At 41.2% G+C, this 26684-nt stretch overlaps 1 protein-coding gene and 1 long non-coding RNA gene across 3 annotated transcripts in view; one reads left to right on the top strand and one right to left on the bottom strand.

The window, feature by feature from the left end:
• The first annotated feature begins 201 nt into the window (after nucleotides 1-201).
• Nucleotides 202-26684, top strand: LOC133473060 (uncharacterized). Of its 2 annotated transcripts, XR_009786959.1 has the most exons (4): nucleotides 202-287; nucleotides 25707-25822; nucleotides 25922-26126; nucleotides 26247-26684. It is a non-coding gene; the product is annotated as an uncharacterized LOC133473060 (long non-coding RNA). The 2 variants fall into 2 exon arrangements; XR_009786958.1 differs by having other exon boundaries at nucleotides 25922-26684.
• The window catches only part of LOC133473033 (protein kinase C-binding protein NELL1-like), a 262509-nt gene continuing 247992 nt past the window's right edge, over nucleotides 12168-26684 (bottom strand). Inside the window, exons 17-20 of the mRNA XM_061764738.1 lie at nucleotides 25915-26108; nucleotides 19782-19958; nucleotides 19258-19482; nucleotides 12168-18113 (exon numbers count right to left, since the gene is read on the bottom strand). Coding sequence (XP_061620722.1) covers nucleotides 18063-18113; nucleotides 19258-19482; nucleotides 19782-19958; nucleotides 25915-26108 — 647 coding nt within the window. The 3' untranslated portion in view covers nucleotides 12168-18062. The remainder of the gene's footprint in view (nucleotides 18114-19257; nucleotides 19483-19781; nucleotides 19959-25914; nucleotides 26109-26684) is intronic.

Below are 26684 nucleotides of genomic sequence, written 5' to 3'. Positions count from 1 at the left end.
TCACCTAGTTCATGTCAAATGTGTGTTAGAGCTGGCCCGCCAGAATATAGTACATGCGCCACTAATATTACAAATCCCACAATGCTTTGCTAGTGTGTTGGCCCATCAGTCTAGACCGGCAAGAGGCCCTTCCCTTCCTGTTGCAGTCGTTTGCAACTATGCTACAAGTCTCCACGAGCAAATTTACACTTCCCCTTCCCCAAAATGGCCAAACGAAAGATGGAAAACGGTTAACTTCCAAGACAGGTCGGAGGCGGATTATCTGTTCACTAATGTACAACGTAAAAGTAAGACCTGTTTTTTGTGTGCGGAGCAACGTGGCTGTAACAAAGAATATAACAATTGAATTAATGTTTTTTTTAATGCCCTTTATCAACTCCTAGGCAGAGACTGTTAATAGTTTGAGGTTTGGATTTTTATTGAAAGACATTCTTGTTTTTTTGGGTTGTTTTGTTGTTGGCCTTTGAAAAAAGATTTACAACAAAAAGAAAGGTGGTTGGAGATGGATAAATAGAAGATGGAGAGAGAATAATTAATGTTATTATGTGATTTAAATACAAAACAACAAACAAATACCACTGATGTCTTTTATCGCAAATTTCATTTCTCCTGTTTATAATATTGAAGTTTGTTTATTCCAAATTCAGTGTTTAAGCAAAATTAAAGCGTGTTGTCAATGATAACCTTTAACGCTACATTTCTTCAGAAAAGGGAAACATGCCCATTGCAGTGATTTTTCATTAAATATTGAGTTTTTTATTTTGGCCCACCGTGAATTTGAGTTTGACACACCTGAGTCCTAGTTAGACAGAACTTGCCAACATATTTTCACCCACTAAAAGACATTTTGCACTCTGATGCTCTTGTGTTACATAATGGTAAGCACATGTAGCAAAAGACTCAAATAAAGCACAGCTGTCTCAACTTAAACACAGCAACTCAAAATTGATCGCAGTTGTGGTTAATGATGTGAAGAAACCAATATAAGACAGTTCAGTGAGGACTGGGGTTTGAAGTTTGACTATGGAAAGAGACAATCAGAGAGACAGAGTAAGCGTAAGAGGTGGTCGAGGAGGATGAGGAGAGGGAGTAGATACAGTATTAGACAAAGGACAATTATGTATTTCAGATGAAATACGGGAAGATTTGTAGACCACTGATGGTAAATTTGCCTGACTTTGGTGCGGGCAGCGTGGGTTCAGTTCCCACTCAGTGAGTGTGTGAATGTAAGTGCGAATGGTTGTCTGTGTCTATATGTCTCCTATGACTGACCAGCGACCAGTTCAGGGTGTAGTCCCCCTTTCGCCCCAAGTCGGCTGGGATACACTCCAGCGCCCTGTGACCCTGAACAGAACAGTGTGTGTGTGTGTGTATAAATATATACACGTACACACACACACACAGCGGCTGAAACAAGTATTTAACACATCACCATTTTTCTCATTAAATATATTTCCAAAGGTGCTATTGACATAAACATTTTAACAGATGTTGGGAACAACCCAAGTAATCCATACAGACAAAGAAAGTACAACAAATAAGCTCAGAAATTAAGTTATGTGTAATAAAGTGAAATGACACAGGGAAAAAGTATTGAACACGCCAACTGGTATTTATTTAATACTTTGTGTGCAATGGGGTCTTGTGTGGTGAGCATACATACAGGCCATGGCGGCGGAGTACATTACTCCCTGTTTTCCTTGTGACAACAGTACCTGCTAATTCCAGGTCTTTTTTGAAGCTCTTCACAGGTGGTCTTTGGCTCTTGGACAACTCTTCTGATTATTCTTTGCATTCCTCTATCAGAAATCTTGCGAGGAACACCAGATCGAGGCAAAGTTATGGTACTATGATTGGCTTTCCACTTACGCATTATGGTCCCAATCGTGCTCACTGGAACATTCAGAAGCTTAGATATGCACCTGTAAACAATGCCATCATTATGTTTTGCAACAATTAGTTTGCGATAGGTCTTGAGACAGCTCTTTGCTCTTACCATCGTGAGATGTGTCTTGACTCACACCTTGGCAATGAGACCTTTTTGTAGGCCATCAATCAGGACTGAACAAGCTGATATTCATTTGCGTTGACAAGGGGCTCAATTGCTGATTGATTATTGATAGATTTTAGGTGTTGTCTTGGCTTTCCATGCCTTTTTGCACCTCCCATTCTTCATGTGTTCAATACTTTTTCCCTGTGTCATTTCACATTATTCCACACAACTTAATTTCTGATCTTATTTGTTCTACTTTCTTTGTATGTATGAATTACTTGGGTTATTCCCAACATCTGGTGAAATTTTCAGGTTAATAGCACCTTTGAAGTATATTTAGTGAAAAAATGGTGACGTGTTAAATACTTATTTCAGCAGCTGTCTATATCATCTAATATATATATATATATATATATATATATATATATATATATATATATATATATATATATATTAGTAGTATATATATAGTATATATTTTTGTGTTGCAAAATTATTGCAACAAAGATTATTTCTGCTGTTTTACGATCTGATCATTGTTTTCCTTCTTTCTAAGCTGTGTGTAATGACTGTTCAGTGAGGTTTTTCATTTTGACTGACTCAGGATCTGTTCTACTTTGGTTTTGCAGGAAGAGTCAGTAGTTTTGTTAATTAAGCTTGAATTTTTGGATTTGTGTTTAAGGTACTGAGAAAACTGGTGTCGGTTTCAAGAAATGTAAGCAACTGAGAAAAGCTGTAACCAAGTTACGACTTACCAAATTTGAGAGGTGGTGGGGAGCAAACCAAAAAAGTTTGGGAATCACTGCTCTTAATGATGTTGTTAGCGGACCAATTCTAAGCCACCATTGAAAAATAAATCTTGTAAGACGTTGAAATTTACAAGTTACCTGAAGCTCCATTTGCACCGTTTGACAAGTTTATTTTAATAATTAGATGCAGCAGGTCCTTGCAACAATGTGGGTGTTGAGGCGTACTGGATGACCACAAGGAGAAACAGTCTTCAGGTGTCCCCGTTGATTTTCAGACCCATTTTCGAGAACATTCATTTCTGTGTGTGTGTGTGTGTGTGTGTGTGTGTGTGATAGTGGGGATGGTGGAGCTAGATTTTTTTCCCTCCCATTTCTAAGGACTATTGTCCTCCATCAGGCGCAGCAGGATGTTATCAGGCTCAGCCAGGCCCTCCTACGAATGTGCGTGTGTGTATGTGTGCATGCGTGTGTGAGTCAGAGAGAGAGCGAGAGAGAGAGCGAAAGAGAGAGAGAGAGAGAGAGAGAGAGTAAAGGTCTGCTCTGTGAATATGACTGGCATAGATGGCACAACTCTCACTGGGTAATTCTGGCAAAAATGTTAAGGGAGCCCAAGGAGGGACATGAATGAAGAACACACACAAATCTTAATATGTCGACTTATTTTTATCTTCATAAAGAAGCATGAAGGAGTAATTTGGGTTTCTTTCTTCGGGGCTTCACTCGAAGTTGTGATATCGAAACGGTGATTGTGTGTTAACCAACAGGCATAGTGAGTAGCAACAGAAGTTAATGACAAATGTACTAAAAACACACACAGTATATTTGCTGCCATCACACCCGTCGCTATGGGCTGGCCATAGGGGGCCGAGCCCACCCACCAAGATGCTTGTGCCCTCCCACTTAAGACACGGATCTTTAAAAATAATTGTTTTTTAAATTAAAAATTTATTTTATTTAATCATAGTAGCTATTTTTGTGTGAAAACCCACGCAAGCACAGGGAAAACATGCAAACTCCACACAGGCGGTTTGAACCCCGGTCCTCAGAACTGTGAGGCAGATGTGCTAACCAGTCGCCCAACGTGCCGGCTGGTGTGCAACAGTCCTGCTAATTTTTCAAAGTGAATCTGCAAGGTTTTTGCGCCTGTAATGGCATGACATGTCTGAGAAAATATGTACATATTTGTAAATAATTCATGCTGAACGAGTACGTTGCGGTAGACTGGCACACTCACAGTACGGAAAGTGAGGAGGGACACATTACAATGTCAATCTTTGGCGTTAGTATAAAGCAGTGTTTGGCAACGCCCTACTTGAAGATCCATTTGAATTGTTTTATACAGAAAATAAATCACGGGAGTAATACAACCCTTTTGACTTCTAAAATTAAACTTGTTTTCCTTTTTTAATTTTATTTCTGCATGCGACAAAAATATTGGCAACTATGGGGAAAAAGACGCTGGGCTGAAGCTTACTTTCAAATGCAATATTTAATGTTTAAATGAAGCCTCCTCTTATTTATGAAATAAAAATCATAACTTCAATTATATTCACCTGCAGAAAACGCAAAATGCAGTTTGCTCCTGTGTCCGTCATCATTTTATCACTTGTACTGGAGTGTGAACCTCAGAGCATAGGGTGTGCACATTAGGGCTGTAAAATGCATAGAAATGTACTGTATACATAAGATATCGCCTTCAGCGGGTTGACTCTTTTTGTGCGATACGTCAGCATGTCCACCATGTTGGATGTGGCCTTCGTATTAGCCACAAAATCTGCAAATTGTATCTGTAAAATGGTGTTAGAATGGCCAAATACAATCAAAAGTAATGGTTCAATCTTAATCTCATGAGTTCTGTCTTTAAGTACCGGTTGATACATCAAGTAACAAATGAATGAGACATCTTCCCAGATCGCTTCACTTTGCCACATCCAATACAGCTGCGACATCAACGTACGATTCAGCATTCAAGGTGGGTGGGTGTATGTATACTGTATGTACTGTACTGTAAATGTTATCAATGGTAATACTGTTTTTGCGGCGGCTGTCGGACAGGGCGCCATTTAAGACTACTATGTGCGTCAGTGCGTGAATAGAGTAACAGTAAAAGATCACCAAAAATGTGTAGCAAAGTAAGTACTGTCTGTAGGGTAATAATAATATTTGGGCACCCCAATGCATTCCATGTTCCCCCTGTTAAAACTGAGTTCTGGCGACAGGTCTGGCTGCCATATTGCTGAGACATTGCTGGCTGTCGAATGGGCAATTAACCACCTTTATACCACCGTCTATCTATAACACCCTCATATGCATAACTTTCCTCCTACCACGACAATACAATAACTGAATTGCACATTTTTGTAGCACTTAAAACTCCACATAAATGTCTTCTTTGCTTTGGTTCACATGCAAATATACACAAAATATGTGGTATGCTGATGATACGCAGCTGGCGATTATCCAGTGTGTAACCTGCCTCTCGCCCAAAGTCAGCTGGTTCCAGCTCGACCACGACCCTAATGAAAAAAAATGGAAGCTTCAATGAGTATTTGATATAGTATAGCTGACAAACTGAGCTTTATTGTATGGATTTCATGATAGATTGCCGCAGGCTGGGATGGTTGACTTACTGCACAGCATGAGGGTTAATGGCAATATTATTTAGGAAGGGCTCGACAACATTTGGATGGCTCATTGTATTTTCATCTGGTAAAACATTTTTAAGGGGTATGTGACAGTGATCTCTCACCAAGAAATGTGAAGAAGCACATGTAAATATTTTCTAAAATTGCTACTGAAAATCAACATTTTGTATTTAGTTTTTTCCTATTGAATGGTCATAGCATTAGACAGGTTCTTTCTTCTTTCTAATGCCTACAGCTTGTTGAGGTGGCATTTGGTAGCATTTCTTTTTGTCTCATTGCACCCATTGAGTCACCAATTGGCAGTTCAGACACTGTGCTGTCAGACTGCTGTGTTCACATCCAAATCTTCAAAGCCAGTCAGTGAGAATGCAGACGGATGTAATGACAGGTTTGGAGGCTGCAGCTCCTCCTAATATGAATCTGTCAAGTTATCACAGAACATCTATTGATTATCCAAACCTGGCCCACTTTCTCTCCTAGTTCCAGATTGAAGGTTTTACAACATGAATAACAGCAACATTGTGGGAAATTGAGAGTCGGTGGAATGCATAATTAGCTGTCATTCAATATCCAGTGTTCAATGCCATGACTCATACCTCTATATGTAAAGAACATAAACATGAATTTGCTCTGCAATGTTTGAAAATGTAAATTTAAAACGTGCTCAAACATTTTTACGTTGTTGTTTGTGGGGGTCTCGATCACACTTTTATGCCACATAGGGTAACCTGCCAATGAATTCAATAGAAAGAAATGTTGACACCATGCAATAAGACTAAGACCATGTTCACACTGCAGGTCAATTCAGATTTTTTTGCCCAGTGACACGTATCAGATTTTTTTTTTTCCATGACAGTACAATTACAATTTTTTCATATCCGACTCAGGTCTCTTTCATATGTGGATACCAATTGGATATGCGTCTGATGTGAGTGCAGTGTGGACGCACAAGTCACGCTCATCCAACCTATATGTCATCAGAAGGTGACAAACGTCACAATTGTTGGACAAAACAGACATGCCACAAAAGCAACGTGGACGAAGGAGCAGTAGCCAAAGGAAGATGCTCTAGAACTTGTAAATATAAGAAAATGCTGGCTCTGGTTGCCAAAATCCTTGAAATTGCCACATATGCATCATGACGAGACCTATGCGAGGTGCCATATTTACTTCCGTCAACACGGCGTCTCGTGTTTGTGCGCATGTGCAATGTGATGTATGAGGGGCCGTTAGGGACATTATTTGGGATTAGCTTTCACACTTACTATTCAAATGCTCTCACACACACACAACTGAAAGCCTCTCAAAAGCCGCTCATGAACACTTCTCAAATGCTCTTATAAACACTAGTCAAACACTCTTACACCAGTGACGTGTGGTGAGGTTCATGATTGGTGAGGCACTGACTACGTGACGTCTGGAGCGCTTTGAAGCTCAACTCAACACTACCACATGCTGGTTGTGGCACCGTACATACCAGACTCAACTGTACACTTTTAGTGGCTTTTCTGGTCGATAAGAAAGACTAAATGTCACACACTTTCATTCAATATATTAGACAGTCTGATAAACATCAGTAAGTGCAGTACATGTGTGATAAAACGTATATTATTGGCAATGTAATGAGGAAACACTAATGTCTCTTGTGTGAAGCCACGGACAAATCACAGCCTGCCTGAATGGATGTGTGTGTGGTCTCTTGAAGCATCATGGGAGCGATGACTAAACGTGACTCGTAACTGCGCTTCCTATGCATTTGAACAGGAAAAATGGAAATTCAGCTATTTTAATGATGAAATAATTGAAATTATTGGATTGAAAAAGAAAATCAATGTGAAGCACAGACCATAGAACTAAAATGGAACAAGTGCGGCTCTGCCTCACTTGCCTAGCCTGACCGCACGTCACTGTCTCATACGCACGACTGAAAGTCTTGTTGTCATAAATACGAATCAAACGCGCTCATGCGAGCATGTCACTGGTGCTCATGCACGCATGTCACTGGCACTTGCGCCCATGTCATTGACGCTCACGTATACATGTTAATCACGTCCAGGCGTGCATGTCACTGGCACTCACGCCCACGTCAATAAAATTCACGCGCGCGTGTCACTGGCTCACATACACTCATGTCACTGCTTGCATGTCACTTACGCTCATGCAAGCACGTCAATAATGTTTATATGTGCATGTCAATCACGCTCACACGTTGATAATGCTCACACGAATAATGTCAATCTTAGGTAGTTCAATTCAAAAAGTGAAACTTGAGATATCCATCCATCCATCATCTTCTGCTTTTTCGAGGTCGGGTCGGGGGGGCACTAGCCACAGCCACTTCCTCCAGCTCTTCCGAGGGGATCCCGAGGAGTTCCCAGGAAAACCGAGAGACGTTGTCAAAAATGTCTGGCACCAGGCTCTCCCAATTTCTGAAAAACGGCTTAAATGAGTTAAAATAAAATGATAGACAACTATAGAAACAAGTTAAACAACAATATTATGTAAAAACGTACTTTGACTTTGCTAACAAGTGACAGCGTGTATGGTGACGGTGGAGTCTCCCTTACTGCTTTCAATGTGAAGCCCAGATCTATCTTGACGACAAACACTTTCAAGACACATCATATCTGCAAAAGACTCCTGATCTTCAAGGTCTTTTCAAGAATGAATTCATGTTAAGTACTTTTCGTGAACAGCACGGCTGCATGTCCTCTCAATTTAAATTTGTTTGCCTAAATAATAAATGTTACAGCTTGATAAGTTCCATCCATCCATCCATTTTCTGAGCCGCTTATCCTCACTAGGGTCGCAGGCGTGCTGGAGCCTATCCCAGCTAGCATCAGGCAGGAGGCGGGGTACACCCTGAACTGGTTGCCAGCCAATCGCAGGGCACATACAAACAAACAACCATTCGCACTCACATTCACACCTACGGGCAATTTAGAGTCTTAATTAATTTACCATGCATGTTTTTGGGATGTGGGAGGAAACCGGAGTGCCCGGAGAAAACCCACGCAGGCACGGGGAGAACATGCAAACTCCACACAGGCGGGGCCGGGGATTGAACCCGGGTCCTCAGAACTGTGAGGCTGACGCTCTAACCAGTCCTCCAAAATGCCGCCAGCTTAATAAATTGTGACAGAGAATTAATGGTGCTGGCCAGGCCGTGTGTGTGAAGGTCATGGTGGATCCTGATAGATGATGGTTTAATTGTTTTTTTGTTTTATTTTTTCAGCTAAGGAAATTTAGCCACACACAAGATTCTGAAAGCATCCAGATGGTCAGCTCTGACACAAATACTAGGACTTTATAGGAAGCATTGTTAAGATGTACTTTGTACACAAAAGCATTGTCATTTAATCAACTGACCGTCAACATTTCTTGTTGCAATTCCATCAATATACCACATAGGGCCCCCAAAAAATGTGCTTCAATGTACGGGGGGGGGGGGGGGGGGGGGGGGTCGTCCGATATAGCCGATTGTCCAGTACCTTCCTGTGTTTTAGCCAAACCCACAAAATCAGGAAAATTCAAATGGTGAAGAAGATGCTTAAGCTATATCTAAAAAGGTCCGCACTGTATTGTTATAAATTTGTTTTCAGCACTTATCTTCAAATTTATGTATTTAACGTATTTAGAAACAAAACACGGATATCTGCTTTGAGCCTCTTTAAATATACTGTATATGGATTTAAAAAAACGCATGCATTAGATTGAGGTACCGTATACATTTATTGGCAAAGAAGCAAACAGGTCCAGCAAGTCACAGAAATCCCTTTCAAAGTACACAACCAGAAATACTTAGACGGCACTCCAGTGTGACACTGGGTTAAATAAACACTTAACTGCTCTGTCTGCCCTCCGATCAACAGCAGCAGTGGGGCGGCCTTGTCACTAGCTCAGCTGCACTTTTTAATTATACCCCAATTAATTGCTCCTAACATCAATAAGGCATTTAAGATGCTTAATCCTTGTTGCGTTAACTATAACAATGCACATCTTCTCTGTTATGTCTTGCTTTTCTAACTGGCTGCCCTTTTTAAGGAATGCTGATAGAGGCGAAATTGATCGAGGATGGGTTGGGGGGAGTGTGTGGCCTCAGTATTGCAGTAACTTTCTATTTTGCTGAAGTGATACAAACGAAATCTCCTCTGTTGTATGCTTTTCTAGATGTGATTTAAAGTTATTTTATAGTTTGAGTTGTTTTAAAGATAGACATACTTGCTGTATCCCTCTACCCATTTACCACCATACTGTAGGTGAAAGTTGTTGTTTGAGGGAGTCATTCCATCACTTTGGTGGTGACCTCTGTGGCTGCAGCCCATGAATGGTAAGCACCCTTGGATGAAGCCTCCCTTCAGGCTAAGAGGAGCACAGTGAAGATGAACAGGGAGCTCAGGGCCGCCACTCACCGTGACCAAAAGCGTCAGAGCAGAGAAAACAGAGAAGTTGCTATACAGCTGACTGACACTTGGTTAATTGACTGAACCCCCCACAGTGCTGATAGCCAGAGTCTTGTTCTCCCCCTCTCTATCTAAGATAAAGCCATCCATACTGATCTGTGGAAAGTAAATGCACATGAAATGCCTGGGGATCCTGTGTAAAATTAAATGTATTCTATTGTGTTTGTGTGCAGATTTATTCAGTGAGAATTACTTGTTTATCTGACAACACAACCAAAACTCATATATTGTTGTACGTGAAGTGTCGCATACTGTACATTCCACACACTTCCTGCCAAAATACAGAATACTGTTCTCAGGGCATTCAATCGATTGCAACTTGACCATTCTTGTTGTCATAGAAGACCTTTTGCCTCTCACCCAACCGGGCTTAGTTTGGACAGCACTTGCCTTTTTGGTGTAGCAACCTAAATATTTCTCCTCCAAATTAGAGGCATGGTGGTGTGTTACCTTAATGCACAGTATGAAAATCGTGGCGGCTGGCCTGACCCCACAGTTTAAATTCATCATCCATCATATACTGTTGCCACCAACATCAACACAACGCCATCCAGAAATCATGTTCAATTTAAGACGCAAAGAAAAAGGCTAAAAAATGGCTCCTTTTGTTGCAGCAGACAGCAGCTCAAGTCCGATCCCATCCCAGACACAGAGCTTCTCACCCCATCTCTAAGGAAGTACCTGGACACCCTGAAGAGGAAACTCATTTCAGCCACTTTTGTCCATGGTTTTGTTCTTTTGGTCACAACCTATAGCTCGTTACCATAGGTGAGGGTAGGAATGTAGATTGATTGGTAAATTGACACACACCACAATAAACTGATGCATAGTCAACATCATTGCAGACGCTACACCAAGTTCACTTGTCGCTCCATTATTCTTCCACTTGTGAACAAGACCCCATGATACTTGAACCCCCCCCCCCGGCTTGGGGAAGGATCTCAAACCTGACCTGGAAAGGTCACTCTTTTTATGACCAATGACCACGGCCTCAGATTTGGAGGTGCGGATTCTCATACCAACTGCTTCAAACTCGGTTGTAGGCCGCTCCAGAAGATTGCTACTTGATGAAGCCAACAGAAGCACATTATCTGCAAAAAAGCAGAGACGCAATACTGAGGACACCAAAGCAGACCCCTTCAAAGCCTTGGCTGTGCCAAGAAATTCTGTCCAAGGGCAGCCTCGGCAAAGTCAACCCTCTTCATAGAGGTTCTGAGCCTTGGTTGTTTGGCTGGTCCCTCACTTCTGATCTGATTGCCCTGGGTGACCATGCCAGGGGCATACAGCCCCAGACAACTTAGCTCCTAGGATCACTGGGGCACACAAACGCCTCCACCATGATGAGGTGATGATTCAGGTAAGAGAAAATATGTCACTTTTGTACAATTTGGTAATTACATGAACAACAATTATTAGCACAAGACAACAATTACGTGTCAAACACCAGCAGCTTTGGTTTGCTAATAGAATTGTGAACATGTATTATTTTTTTCTTTTTTTTAATAATAGATTCCTGCTGTTTTAGAAGCACATTTTAGCTGTGTGTGTTGGTTTAAAACATTAAATTGCATGGTGGGCAACATTCTCTTCTTTACCCATAAATGTAATTCCAAAAGCATTATATACAGTGTACCTGTATTCATGGCTCAACTTCCATCCATCCATTTTCTATACCGCTTGCTCTGAATGCAGTTTTGGGTGAGTTGGAGCCAATCCCAGCTGACATTTTGGGTGATATGCTTGATACACCCTGGACTGGTTTCCAGTGGACATAGACAAACGATCATTTACAGTCACATTCATACCTATGGACGAACTAGAATCTTCAATTAACCTACCATGCATGATTTGGGAGTGTGGGAGGAACTCAAAGTGCTTGGAAAAAATCCACACAAGCTCAGTGATACATCAATACACCAAAATAATGCCCTTGACTGCAATTAATGAAATTTCCTCAGACACAGAGAAAATGGTGTTGGATTATAGAGGAAAAGCGGAAAAGGTTTTTTTTTTTTTTTTTTTTAGGACGCATGCTGCTATTGGACCAGGATTTGTTTTATTTTATCGCAAATTTGATTTCTCGTGTTTATTATATAAAAGTTTGTTTATTCCAGATTCAGTGTTTCAGCAAAATGAAGTTTGTTGTCATATGATAAACTTTAGCGCTACATTTCTGCAGAGAAGGGAAACATGCACATCGCAGTGATTTTTCATTAAATATTGAGTTTGGCCTGCGACGTTGTCCCAATTTTTTATTTTGGCCCACCGTGAATTTGTGTTTGATACCCCTGCTTTAGAACCAAACAAACACAACAAGTAAACAACTAAAATATTTATTAACTGCAGAATGTTTTACAGCAAACTCTTATCACAACACAGTCTTCAAGTCAAATGACACTTAACCCTTTGAGTACAAGAACAGTTAATGCACTGAGTGAATTTTTCCAGTGTGTTCATCTATCAAAAACATGACGAAGCATATCAGGATCGAGACGGTCCAAAGCTCTTTCTTTTTCTTTATTTTTTTTCCAAGTTAGACATAATAGAGCAACACAATGGCATGTTTTGTTGTGGAAATGACTCAGGAACATTTTTTTCTCAACACTGAATTTAGATTTTTTTCCCTTCTTTCTTTTTGTATGTGTACAGTTTTATTTTGTCTGATTATCCTACAGAGATGTCTCCCATCAGGCTTGTCAGTGTAGTGATTAGTCAGTCGAACACAAACACACAGACTAGTCTAATCCATAAAGTTGTTCTAAAACGGTGAAGAGAAAAACTATGGCAGTTACTAAAAGGGTTAAGGCAAACAGAAAAATAACTAGGAATAAAAACAATATACAACTTGCTTCTCATACTGGACTCAAAACACTCCTAAGAAGCTCTAGTTAATGAGAATTATTCACATTAGTCTCTATATTCTTTACAGACCCCTTCACTTTAGAATCTATTTACAGTGAAACGAGCAATCATACAGGGAAAAAAAGTAGTCACTAAAAGGAACACATTAAGCATGAATACAATAGTAATAGAAAAATGGATACTTTCATCATATCGTCAGTATGTAAAAACATTTACACAGACTTGCAATGTGTTTACAGTAGTTTTTTCCCCCCCATATCAAATAAATCAACAGCGTGCCCAGAAAAGGGATGTTCAGTGATGTTTTTACAAATGTCTGCATTTGACTGCTGTGTTGAACTTCAATGAGAACAGATACCATGAATATAACTTTTTTTTTTTTCATTTGTATGCTGACTGCACAGTTAACAAATTCAGTTTTACAAACGCGGTAGTGGGGAAGGAAGATACATAAAGATACGCTCCTATGAGATACGAATATATGCCATGGTGAACAGACGAGACAAGGTCACCGTGACTGAAAACTAAAAGCGGTGGCGCAGCTCTCTCCATGCCACCGTCCGCTCCGGAGGCACAATGACACAACCTATCACAAGATGACCCTTCAGGTTTCACATGCACAACACAGGAAGGTCAAAGGAAGGGGAATTTTGGAAATTGAAGAATGCACATGCAATTCTGTTGAGCTTTGTCTCTAATTTAGGTCCCTTCGTAAGAATAAAAAATAACCAAATGAAATATTTGGAAGTTGCTAGGTTGAATTTGTCCACAGCGTAAAAATGCTGTTGATAAACGAACTAACCGCCTTATGAGGGAGGTGGACCTGCACAAACCAATGATATACAAATACTATCAACATTATATTTTCGGATATTTTGCATATACAAACATAACAATTTTAGCAGTTTAATTCAGAGGAAAGTATTAATGTAATGTTAATTTTTGTAGTTTGCAGTGGTACAGAATTATATCATACTGAGGTGTGTCTAATATTTTACACCTCTATTGTGGCTAAATAGGGTGCTCTCAAAAGGTTAAGGATGTGGCCTGTGACTGTATGACTGTCAAAAGTTGGATTCCCTCAGATGTAGATATAAGTTGGGGCAAGTGAATGAGCATCTATCAGCATGATGCAATGGAGCTCTACACGTGCACATTACAATTAAATCCATCCATCCATCCATTTTCTACCGCATATCCGAGGTCGGGTCGCGGGGGCAGTAGCTTTAGCAGGGACGCCCAGACTTCCCTCTCCCCAGCCACTTCATCCAGCTCTTCCGGGGGGATCCCGAGGCGTTCCCAGGCCAGCCGAAGGATGTAGTCTCTCCAGCGTGTCCTGGGTCGTCCCTGGGGTCTCCTCCCGGTGGGATGTGCCCGGAACACCTCACCAGGGAGGCATCCGGGAGGCATCCGAATCAGATGCCCCAACCACCTCATCTGGCTCCTCTCGATATGGAGGAGCAGCGGCTCTACGCTGAGATCCTCCCGGATGACCGAGCTTCTCACCCTATCTCTAAGGGAGAGCCCGGACACCCTGCGGAGGAAACTCATTGCGGCCGCCTGTATCCGGGATCTTGTTCTTTCGGTCACGACCCATAGCTCGTGAACATAGGTGAGGGTAGGAACGTAGATCGACCGGTAAATCGAGAGCTTCGCCTTTCGGCTTAGCTCCTTCTTTACAACAACGGATCGATACAAAGTCTGCATCACGGCAGACGCTGCACCGATGCGCCTGTCGATCTCCCGTTCCAACCTTCCCTCACTCGTGAACAAGACCCCAAGATACTTGAACTCCTCCACTTGGGGCAGGATCTCATCCCCGACCTGGAGAGGGCACGCCACCCTTTTCTGACTGAGGACCATGGTCTCATATTTGGAGGTACTGATTCTCATCCCAGCCGCTTCACACTCAGCTGCAAACTGCTCCAGTGAGAGTTGGAGGTCACGGCTTGATGAAGCCAATAGAACCCCATCATCTGCAAAAAACAGAGATGCAATACTGAGGCCACCAAACTGGACCCCCTCTATGGCTCGTCTGTGCCTAGAAATTCTGTCCATAAAAGTTATGAACAGAATTGGTGACAAAGGGCAGCCTTGTCGGAGTCCGACCCTCACCGGAAACGAGTCCGACTTACTGCCGGATATGCGGACCAAACTCTGACTACGGTCGTACAGGGACCGAACAGCCCGTATCAGGGGGTTCGGTACCCCATACTCACGAACCACCCCCCACTCGATGTCCCTCGCCTCCCCCGGAACATGAGCATAGTTCTGTCGGAGGTGGGAGTTGAAACTCCTTCTGACAGGGGATTCTGCCAGATGTTCCCAGCAGACCCTCACAATACGTTTGGGCCGGCCACGTCGGACCGGCATTTCCCCCCACCATTGGAGCCAACTCACCACCAGGTGGAGATCAGTTGACAGCTCCGCCCCGCTCTTCACACGAGTGTCCAAGACATGCGGCCGCAAGTCCGATGACACGACCACAAAGTCGATCATTGAACTGCGACCTAAGGTGTCCTGGTGCCAAGTGCACGTGTGGACACCCTTATGCTTGAACATGGTATTCGTTATGGACAAGCCGTGATGAGCACAGAAGTCCAATAACAGAACACCACTCGGGTTCTGATCGGGGGGGCTGTTCCTCCCAATCACGCCCTTCCAGGTCTCACTGTCATTGCCCACGTGAGCATTAAAGTCCCCCAGCAGAACGATGGAGTCCCAAGCGGGAGCGCTCTCCAGCACCCCCTCCAAGGACTCCAAAAAGGGTGGGTACTCTGAACTGCTGTTTGGTGTATAGGCACAAACAACAGTCAAGACCCGTCCCCCCAACCGAAGGCGGAGGGAGGCTACCCTCTCGTACACCGGGGTGAACCCCAACATACAGGCACCGAGCCGGGGGTCAATAAGTATACCCACACCTGCTCGGCGCCTCTCTCCGTGGGGAACTCCAGAGTGGAAGAGAGTCCAACCCCTCTCGAGAGGACTGGTACCAGAGCCCAAGCTGTGTGTGGAGGCATGTCCGACTATATCTAGTCAGAAATTCTCGACCTCACACACCAGCTCGGGCTCCTTCCCTGCCAGAGAGGTGACATTCCACGTCCCAGCTTCTGTAGCCAGGGATCGGATCGCCAAGGTCCCCGCCTTCGGCCAACGCCCAGCTCGCACTGCACCCGACCCCTATGGCTCTTCCCACAGATGGTGAGCCCATGGGAAGGGGGACCCATGTTACCCTTTCGGGCTGTGCCCGGCCAGGCCCCATGGGTGCAGGCCCGGCCACCAGGCGCTCGCCTTCGAGCCCCACTTCCAGGCATTACAATTAAAACTGAGCATTATTATCCTTGTAAGGAGCATACCATTATTATTATTATAAACAGCTTTTGTATTGAACCTCATTAGATAGTGGAACTGTGCAAAAAAGCTGCACTGCTGTTACTGACAAGCATACGGAATACAGTAACTGTCATCTTACAAAACCGTGACCCTGGCAAACCAGATGTTACGTTGCATGGTCCAAGAGAATCTGACATCATTAATAAATTTTAAGGGCTCACAGATAGTGTTGAGAATCCAGCTCACTTCTTGAGGGAAAAACAAATATTACTGACAGCGATCGACTCAAAGTGTGATGAAAGGGACCACTAAAGGAAAACGAGTCCTCTCAAGACTAACATCAATATGATAGAGAACAGGACATAAGTGAATATGGGGTGTGAACATCTGTTGTGTTGCAGAAAGAGCACTGACATTTTCTATCTTAATGAACGTGACCGTCTGTAAACAGATTTGACACACTATGACCTGCTGGCATACTCAAATCCAGACGAAGGGGGCTTTAATTATCTCTCTTTCCCCTTTTTATGTCTTGCTGTCATTGCATGGGTGGCATAAATGAAGAGCTCAGCAGCCCTGGGTACGACAGAGCAATTTGACCAACATCAATGTCCAGCAATTTAATCAATGTCTACCGCTGCTGCCGGGCGACAGCGTTCTGTGGCACATCATCACACTGCTTCAATACACTGTGGAAATCACGTGCAGTTATTTGACAGTCAATTTTATCAGAGAGAAGCACTGAAGCTTAAGAAAGAATTCTAGAGCAAAATGTGAATAGCTCAGTCCCCACTACATCCCCAGTGAGAGGGCCAATACTCACACATCAAAAGGCCTGTGGCCTGGTGTAGGCCTAAGCATCTTTGTGCACATATCCTTGTCAAATATTGTGCGAAAAAACCTAGACTATTCAGATTTACGTTTTGAGGGGATATACATTTTTACAAATATGTACACATTGCATTTAAAGGTAGCATACGTAAGAAGTTACAATGTAAAATCCATACCTTCTACTTCTAATAAAACAATGGAATTCATGTCAAGAGTATACAATTTGAATTTAGTGTTAACTTACGAGTAATATCAATAATTATGTTTTTTTCCCTATTTGCATAGCTCATATTTTAGCTAGGATCATTGCCGCAGAAAAACTATGACTAAAAAGACAATTCATTTGTAATGGTTGGATTTTATTATTTTTTTTTTGTCAATTGCTAACACCTTGCTGGTTTTCTAAATAAATTTGGGTTTTGTTCTCTTGTTCACTCTTATGTTGAAGTGAGGGCTGACTAGAAGCTCCAGTGACTCACTATTGCTTCTTGAGGTAAAGCTTGGTATTGCATGGCATAAGTCAACACGTCAACTTTGAGATATTGCTGTGAAATCTTTACACTGTTTGACAATTACCATAAGCAGCCTTATCCTTTCACATCCAATCGACCCTCACTTTTCCCCACATTGTGCGTGTTTTTAACTTAAATATTGCTATATGTAAATCTTTAATTTAAGCATATTGATTCCTTTCAAAGAAAAGTTTGTGTTTTGGTGGGCCACACTGGTCTACAGTGGTTGGTTGCATATTGTATAGAATGTCTACAACATCCTGTAAGAATTCTCATTGACCTCATTACCAGGTTCTTAAAACTCTCAATGACAGCTGTCAGTGATTTGTATCTGGTTTGGGGCTTAGAAGATAATAGATAATCGCTAAAACATGTTTGGTCAAACAGAAGAAAATCACAAAGACGTACAACATGGAGGTGAGTAGCTTCGACCTTAGGCTCCTGGAGAGCTACGCACAGTCACGTCCTGCCAACAGAGTTACAGGTGGAAAAAAACTCAATGTCTCAACCAGTGTGTGTTTGTGTTTTCAGTGCACACACTGGCATACACATGAATGTGCAAGTCTGTCAAACAAACAAGGGCTCAATTGTTTAACAAGGAGTGGTCGTGGTGGCCCTGTGGCAAGAGGAGTCAGGAAAGGTAGTGAGAGAAAGGATTGAGAAGAAGCAGAGCTTCAGTTGTTCTGAAGGCAGTCAAGATCCACCGAACAGCAGACATTTCCATTCTGTGTAGGGTACAAGAGAGCACAAAGAAACGAGTCTTGTACACTTTGCCAACATGGATATCCCACAATGCAATGCAGTGACAACAGTGAAACAGACAACAGCAGCCCTTATACTATAACGTACTGCATATAGTGTTAATATAGTTTGTATATTAATAAGTGAGCGCTTGTAGTTTACTTTTTACACTTGTGTTCTCCCACGTAGTTGCGATTCACTACTTGCAAATTCACCAATTTGTGGATTCTTTTAAACCTATCTTCCAATATTTGCTGAAAAACTGACCTATTTGCTGTTTTTGTGCTCTTTCTGAAATGCCACAAGATGGTGTCAAAGCCCTGTCTCATATAAAAAAAGTAAATTGGAATCCTTTGTGGCATCTAGAACAATTCTAAGCCTTTGTTAGGGGAGTCAATTACTCACATTTTCACTATTCGCTGCAGGGCTCAGTACATCGTGACTAGTATATTATATACCACAGGTGTCAAACTCAAGACTCAGATCTGGCCCGCCACATCATTTTACGTGGCCCGCAAAAAGCAAATAATGTGCGTCAACCTTTCGGCGTTTCTTGATAAAACACCCAAATTGCAAATTCTCTTCTCTTTTATTAACATTGAGATAATGCAAGCATTTTTTTGTTTCCAATCCCTCTTTTAAAATAAATTAAATAGCTGAATGAACATTTTTTTTTAACTCGCTTCTGATTTCACAACTACGTATCCATAAATTTGTTGTGTGTATGTAATAATATGAGGCGATCAAACATTTATTTGGGTTCAAAGTCATAACGGCCTTCAGAGGGATACCCAAACTATGTGTCCTGCGACAAAAATTAATTTGACACGCCTGATGTTTACTGTATACTGGCCAGAGATGTACTCTGTCAACTATACTTGTTTTGTTGTTGCACTATTGGATTACCTAACTTTCAATATACTTAGTTTTTATTTTTATTTATTAAATCACAAGTACATTTTGATAAAGTAAAATCTGTTAATATTTCAATTGCATTTCAGTATGCATAGTTGTTTCAGTGAAGGAAACAGCAACCACGTTAAAAGATTTACAAAGACGACTCATAATAGACAACATTGTACTACAATTAAAACACTTAAGTAAGCTTGTAATGTGGCTTTGTCTTACTTTACACATGCAGCTGGTGCAAGGTGAGTTGGGCATCTGCCACGTGTCCCCACTGAGGCGAGTGATGCCTGCGTGGTCCGAACACGTTTGTCCAATGTCATAGGACAGACTGTCAGCCAGGCAGGGGTCTGTGATGCAGCGCGGGCAGCATTCACCCTCTGCCACTGCTGTGTACTTGCACATCAGCACAGGACAAACCAGAGGCCAGCAGTCCACCTCGCCCTCCTGGAGACACACAGACAAAAAGGGGTGGGAAAAAAAAGGCAAAGTAGCCATTATGTGGTCTCTAAACAAACACACAAAGCCAGCGGAACAGCATACAAGGGACAGGTGTAAACAAAACTCAAGTCTGAGCTTCATATTGATGAGAGGATTCTGGTACAACCCTCAGGGATTTTCCATGAAGGTCAGGTTTCATTTGTGTTTCCAATTTACACTCTGCGTGTATATATGTCTGTGTGTGTGTGTGAGTGCGCGTGTGTGTGCGCACGTGCATGCACGGGTGTGTACGTGCATGTGCTGACCATGCAGCGGCACTGCTGGCAGCCATACAGCCAGGACGCTCCGCTCCGGTAGAGGGTGCGGCCACTCTGGTCCAAACACTGACTGTTGGGTCTGTTGTCACAACTGGGACAGCAGAACAGATCCTCCTCTGGGTCTCCACACTCACATGGTTTCCTTCTACAATACGTCTGCCCATCCTGGAAAGCAGAGGTCACAGGTTCAAGAGCACTGGAGTTTGTCTGAAAAATAGACCGAATGAGAGTGTTCCTGCAAATAGCCTCAGCCTCCTGGCCTTTTTAATTACACTCCTTCAGCCCAAGACAACAAGCAAAGTGGGAGCATCTGTCCATATTGTGACACCATGTCAACATTAGGGCTATGCACGAATGTGTGGAGACACGAATTGGCATTCGAGCCCGACGATAAAGATGAAAGATGACGAGTGCCGGCAAGATAGCCAGCAGGCGCCAAACAGACTCGAGCTTCTACCTTTGGCCAAGGTACAGTGAGGGATCCTGGTTAAAGTAAGCCATTTTACACTTAAAAGAATAACATTTCTGGAGGGAGCGGCAGCAGCTACAAAGGCATCAGCTAAAAGGTGCCAGCGTAGTCTCATTCTGGTTTAATAGATAGTTTTCAAATAATCAATTGAACTATTATTTCAGAATAGTACAAAGTGTCACAATTTGATGCTGATTCAGAAGTCATTCGTTACTGCCAATACGAATGGGGTTTTAGATGGCGAGTCCGACCCCTAATCAACATATTTTTTGCCCATACAATTGAAAACAATTAAAATATAATTAAAATATAGATTTAAATAATCCCCCAATAAATACTGTTGGAAAACAAAGTTGACACAGAATAATCAGATTCTAACCACGTGACACATTGAATTAGTAATATTTACTAGTGAGATTGCAATGGCATCTTCTGTATATTGTTGTCCTTTTGGTCACCCCACTGATCTTAAGTATGCAGTAGTATCAAGTAATCAAGTTTGGGATTTAGCTGAGCCATTCACATTAGTTCACCTCGTGAAGCCATTCTTTTGAATTTGAATGTAGAGTTGTCTTAGGTTTACATACACTTATCATGGGCATGGGTGTCATAGATGGGTTTTGGGATTAAATTTTTTATTTGAACTGTTCTTTTGACTGGTAACCAATCCAGGGTGTACACTGCCTCTCACCTAAAGTCAGCTCCAACTCCAGCCCACCTGTAACAACCCTTATGAGGACAACCACTATAGAAAATGGAAGGAATGATTGTATGACATAAAAAATAAAAAATAAAAAATAAACTTAAAGAAAGAAAAAGAAAAACTGCATGCACGTTTGAATTTATTTTGGATTATCTATCCTGCATTCTATAATCCACACACAGAGTCAAAATTATGCAGACAGGCCCAACAATATAGTATTCTGTGAATAAATGCCGTGTTGAAAGGAGAAATCCCTCTTCAGCGTCAGACAATGAAAATCTTAAAGCAAAATTGCTTGGTATAGGAAACCATTAATTGTCCACAACAATGCTAGGGTCCCTCTGGGTATGGATGTTTTTTTATTTAATGTGCAGTGTTGTTTTTTGCCCTAAAAATACATTTTTATCAGCAAAGTTTTTATGCAGAGCCTTTTTAATGTTGCTATAGGTCCCTTTTCAGCCTCCTTTTCATTCTTTCTTTTTCTTCTTTGTGTCTGTATATATATATATATATATATATATATATATATATATATATATAAAACTAGTGGTCTCCCCTTTTGTAACTGCTGATACCTGTCAACTAAGATTTGAACGGACATGTTGACAATAGTTTTTGCTGTAACCAAGTGAACATTATTCAAGATCATCATCACTTTGTTTTTAAAAGCAATTAACAAGAGTGCTGTAGTTGACCCTGATATCAATCAAACACAGTGAACCCTCTGCGATTCCCAAATTTTCCTGTAGAACATAACTGAAACAGTTTGCTAAAAAGCGCATCTATATACGTATTTTTGTGCTTTTTCTGCAATACCTTATGATTCTGCCCATATGCATTTCTCCTTTTAAGGCTTCCAGAAAACAGCCTAAATTGCTTTATGACACTCCAGAAGAAAATAGAAGTATGAATTGGCGATAAGTAAAACCGAAGTAGTACGTAATTTTAAACTTCTCAAGTTAAAGTTACTCCTGGATGACCTGTAAGTATAGAGGTAACTTTATTTTTTGCCTTAGTAAGTCCATAGATAATTTTACACTTGAGACTATGTGAGTCCCGGGATGCACAAGTCATGGAAACAATGAGTCCCAACCCGGGAACAATGAGTCCCTGCAACTTATCATCACAGAATGCGATATCACGGTTCTTGGTTCGTGGTCCTGCTGTATTGCAGATTTTTATTACTCTCGCAGTATATTATATGTGTTTACACCTGTCACGGTAGCAATTATATTGGGACGATATATTTTCCCCAAAAACTATCACAACAAACAAATAGTATCGTTGACTTTGAATTCTAATTCTAATAATGAACATTGACATTGTAATGTAGAACAATAAATAAAATCTTATATAAAAAAATTATAAATAAAACAGACTCAGGCTCTGTTCACAAACATTGCGCTTAAACAAATATTAAACATTTAGGTATAAACAGTCATTAATGCCTTACCAGGCAATATACTCCTAATCAAGTTTCCAGTTGGTTAAGAAAAGTAGCAACAACAACAAAACAACAAGTAGATCAAAGCATTCTGTTTTGATTCAACATTTGTGCTGCTTCTTAAAATTCTGCAGCCTTTCTTTAAACGCTGCTTTGTCAACATGTTCAATAGCTGCATCTCTTTACAATAGCAATGCTATACTGTATATAATGTGAGCATACGTGCACCATATACACTGTCACATTTGTATTTGCATTGTTTGGGCAAAGAGGTCCATAATTGCAAGCTGATGGGAAACGGGAAGTGTCCCATTGTGTTTTTTGTTCCCAGATGAAGAAATTGGGTGGGATGGTTGTGTTTAAAATGGATTTAGTCATTTTGAGGTTTTAAGATGTGTTGTCTTTGTTGTGACTTCATAGAAATTTGACATACCAGCTCATTGGACACCGCTGGATGGCCGCGTTGTTCTGGCTTGAATCCAAAATGTTCCCACATCGTCGCACTTGCGTTAGAATTTGGAACTAATTCAATTTATGCAGCTCAACTTTATGTAATTGTACAGCTACCGGCTCGTCGTCAGAAAACTTAGCTTCGTGTACGGTAGTGCCCACATTTCAAAAAGTACGAAAGCGCAGGGAGTGTCCCTGCCCTTCACTATCTCTGATTGGTTTAGAGAACACAATGAGTTTCATGTGTCTGCTTGCAATACGCGGAAATGTTTATTTTTCCTCAAATGTTTTTTCTTTATCACATCATTCTGAAATTTGGGCGGATATGCGACCAAATTCCTCACACTCTAGCCCTTTCTCGTTAAAAAAAAAATTAAAATTCATATGCCAAATTTCTAGCACCACGCCAGAATATTTTAATCCATAGCACTGCGTCCTCAAATGCAGATTGATTTTACTTTATGCATCCCTGCTAATTTTTATGCGTCTCAGACGTGGGACGCTGATTAAACCAGATAAGTGTTAGAATTGTTAGAGTATATTGTACATGCGTATCTGTAAGCCATTTATTTTTTTAAGGATACTGTTTGTATGATGAGAATTATAAACATTTTAAGGGGGGGGCTCCACTAGTCACATGTTGTTGCGGGTCTTGGTTGACTCTATATTGACTGAATCTCACCAATACACTCTGTCCCTATATCTTCCACTCTTCCTGCTAAAAACTTAATGGTTGGTTTTATACAGAACAGGAAGCACTGTTTGATTCAGAGATGGCAGTGCAGTGTGATATAAAATGTTACAAGAAAGGGCTGTTAGAAAATATATGAGGGCCATAAAATCAATCTGCATACCATTAAAAGGTAACACAGAGCCAATGTTTTATCTATGCATATTGTCGTGCTTCAGTAACCACGGGGCCAATTCTTATGGCCTTGGTCTTTATGTTTACGGTCTTGAGCCTGCTAGGGAATTACTGCCAATTGTGGTAAGCTCTCAATGCCAGGAAGTAAATGCATGCATTCCAGCACTATGTTGTGTTTTTCAGCAAACCCACATCAGTGCTGTTTGTTGGCTTTGTTACATCAGCTTCACAGTGAATTTAATTACTGTGAATGCATTTTTTGCATGAATATTTATTAAATGTGTTCATTATAGCCTTTGTTGGAGATGTTATCTGATTTGGTTATTTTGATATCGGGTATGTGGCTAGGGCTCTCTTTATCATTGAATGGATTGCGTTGGCATACATGCGATCACATGGATTGCCTTGCATCATTGTCGTTCTTACAACCTCTGCATATGGCTGTGCACAATTGACGTCTCCCATTAAATGCACATTTGTATATATTGATTGATATAATGTATCGCTGTTGCAAACTGCACGTGTTAAAATATGTCTTTTCTTTCGCAGTTCCTAAACCTGGGCATACACAGAACGATTTTACAAGTGTGAGTTTAAAATTGCAACTCTAACTGTAACGACTTAATCGCCTGAGACAGAAAGTCAAAAGTTAAGCAAACCGCTCGCTCCACAGACCGACTGAGTAACATGACTTGACTACAACAAACAGCAAGCTTTTCTGCCCTCTGTGGATGTTCTTTCTAGACTCTATTGTGTCAACATGACCACTTTAGGTAGGAGTTAATTCAAACATTACGCCAGAGGTTCTAACTTACGTTGATAAGTTTAGTCATAAAACTGATAATTGTAACTTTCTAATTGAAAATCGATTTCCTTAATTTTATATTTTAAACCGAAATAACCTCTCCTTTACTCTCCCATTTTCAAAGACAACTCTGATCAATATCTAACTTCCCCGCAAGTGCTTTACACAACCTACTTCAGATTCTGCAGCCCCGAAATAAGTTCTTTACCTCTCACAAATATTTGTCAGACAGCATTACAAATCAACGACAAACCAAAGGTAGGAGTTTTTTTTTCCCCCCTGAAGCATAGCCTGTCTGATGCTTAACATGGCACAGTTAATGTTTAGGATTGGTTAAGAGCTAGAAGGTAAATGATAACATTATCAGATTGTGCGGCGCTGTACTCATCCTTGAATGACATGATCTTCAACAAATGTTTATATTGTTTTATTTCCTGTTGGTATGATCCCACCTTTTCAATTATCCTAGTCTTTTTAATAATCATCATCAATCATTTGAGTGGTAGCATGAACCATTCACATTCTATTCAATGTTGCCAACTCCTCAGTAAGGAAAAGCGCTATTGGCTGTCCTACAAGTCGCTAGTTGAAGTCATAGCCTCATTTTCATAATTAATTGCAATGGACGCTATAGGAGAGAAATAGCATCATGGGAGAGATAAAAAGTGACTAAAAAAATGCTAAGTCTGATAAGAACAGCTAATAAACTATGTTGATTCTTAGTTCGTTTTGTTTCAATTTAAATCAATTTTGTTCTTTATTGTTAAATGTTACAGTACCAAATTTGAACAAAAGACTGCAGGGTTGTGACATTCACAAAAGAACCAAATCTATTGACTGGCCCCTTCACAAGAACGATGGGATTGGGACCGAGTCGCGGAGGGTATCTGAGTTAAATGCAGTGATTTATTTTAGCGTGACAGAGAAGAAGCAGTTGCATTTACATCTAACTCTGTAAACCAAGGCGGAAACAGCGGCAGGTCTCCGCATGCGCATTTCATTTGGAGTCTGTACACAGAGGGGTATGGGTCTCCTCTCAGCTCTGACTACAGTGGGACTGCTGCATGAGGCTACTGTGAACCTGACCACCTGTGGGTGCTTTGTGATGGCAAAGGAGCTCACAGCAGCGCCCACTGCTCATTGAAGATATTAACTTCAGAGTGATATGTGCTTTCAGGTCTCCAAAACATCAGAAAAAGTCGCTCGTCAAATCTGGGAGAAGAAACTGTTAAGATGGAAAGATGCCAGGTTTAACAAGAAAGTAGCCAAGTTGACAACACTGATTCTATTGGAGTGAGTAGAATTGCAATATTGCCACATATAGATCAAATCAAACAATGTAATAAAAACGTGTAGCGCTTTGCATGTATTTGCTTGGGCTTTACCTTGCAGGAACAAAGAGTGCAGATGTCATAGCTGGGTTTCCAGTCTTCTCTGTTCCTTCTGACAACTTCTTCCTGTGGACAGTCCCCAGTGCAGCCTGGACCTGATGTGCACACACAGTCGTAGCCTCCTGGTAGATTCACACACACACTATCATTCCAGCAGGTGTGCTTCTGCAAGCTGCACTCATCGATGTCTAGAAGGCAGACAGAAAGTAAGTCACAGTAGGCCTACAGTACAAATGCATAGATTTTGCTTTACTAACATAGAAGGTACAAGCATATCAGTTATTACTGATCACATATTATCAATGCGCTGCCAATCTGTTATACAGCACGAAAAATAACAAGGCCTAGAAGTGGGACACATTGTACCCTGCTACTCATTCAAGAGGAACCATGCCACGCCACAGCTTCATCCCTTCTCCATCAAAATCCAAAATTTTTTTTCCAACTTTGTGTTGTTCCAATTCCAGCATATTTTTGCTGTCTAAAACAGGTGAATATTCTCTGTCAACCAATCGATGAATGGGATGGTTTCGAGCTCTATCCGACCATGACTGTTTCATTGGGTTTGGTGTCATGACGAAGGGTGCTCAAGTGTTACAGTACAACTTGAGTATTTTGTTGCTTTTTCTAACTTTTGACAATTAAAATATGTTTAGCATCACATTGTGATCTTTGCCTTATTGATGTGTAAGCTATCGCAAGAACACTAAGGTGAGTGCAGATTTATATCAATGACTGACATTTTCATATTGTGCAGAGCCCCT

This window comes from Phyllopteryx taeniolatus, chromosome 2, assembly GCF_024500385.1.
Source record: "Phyllopteryx taeniolatus isolate TA_2022b chromosome 2, UOR_Ptae_1.2, whole genome shotgun sequence".
Taxonomy (NCBI): domain Eukaryota; kingdom Metazoa; phylum Chordata; class Actinopteri; order Syngnathiformes; family Syngnathidae; genus Phyllopteryx; species Phyllopteryx taeniolatus.
This window is presented reverse-complemented; position numbering and strand designations above follow the sequence as displayed.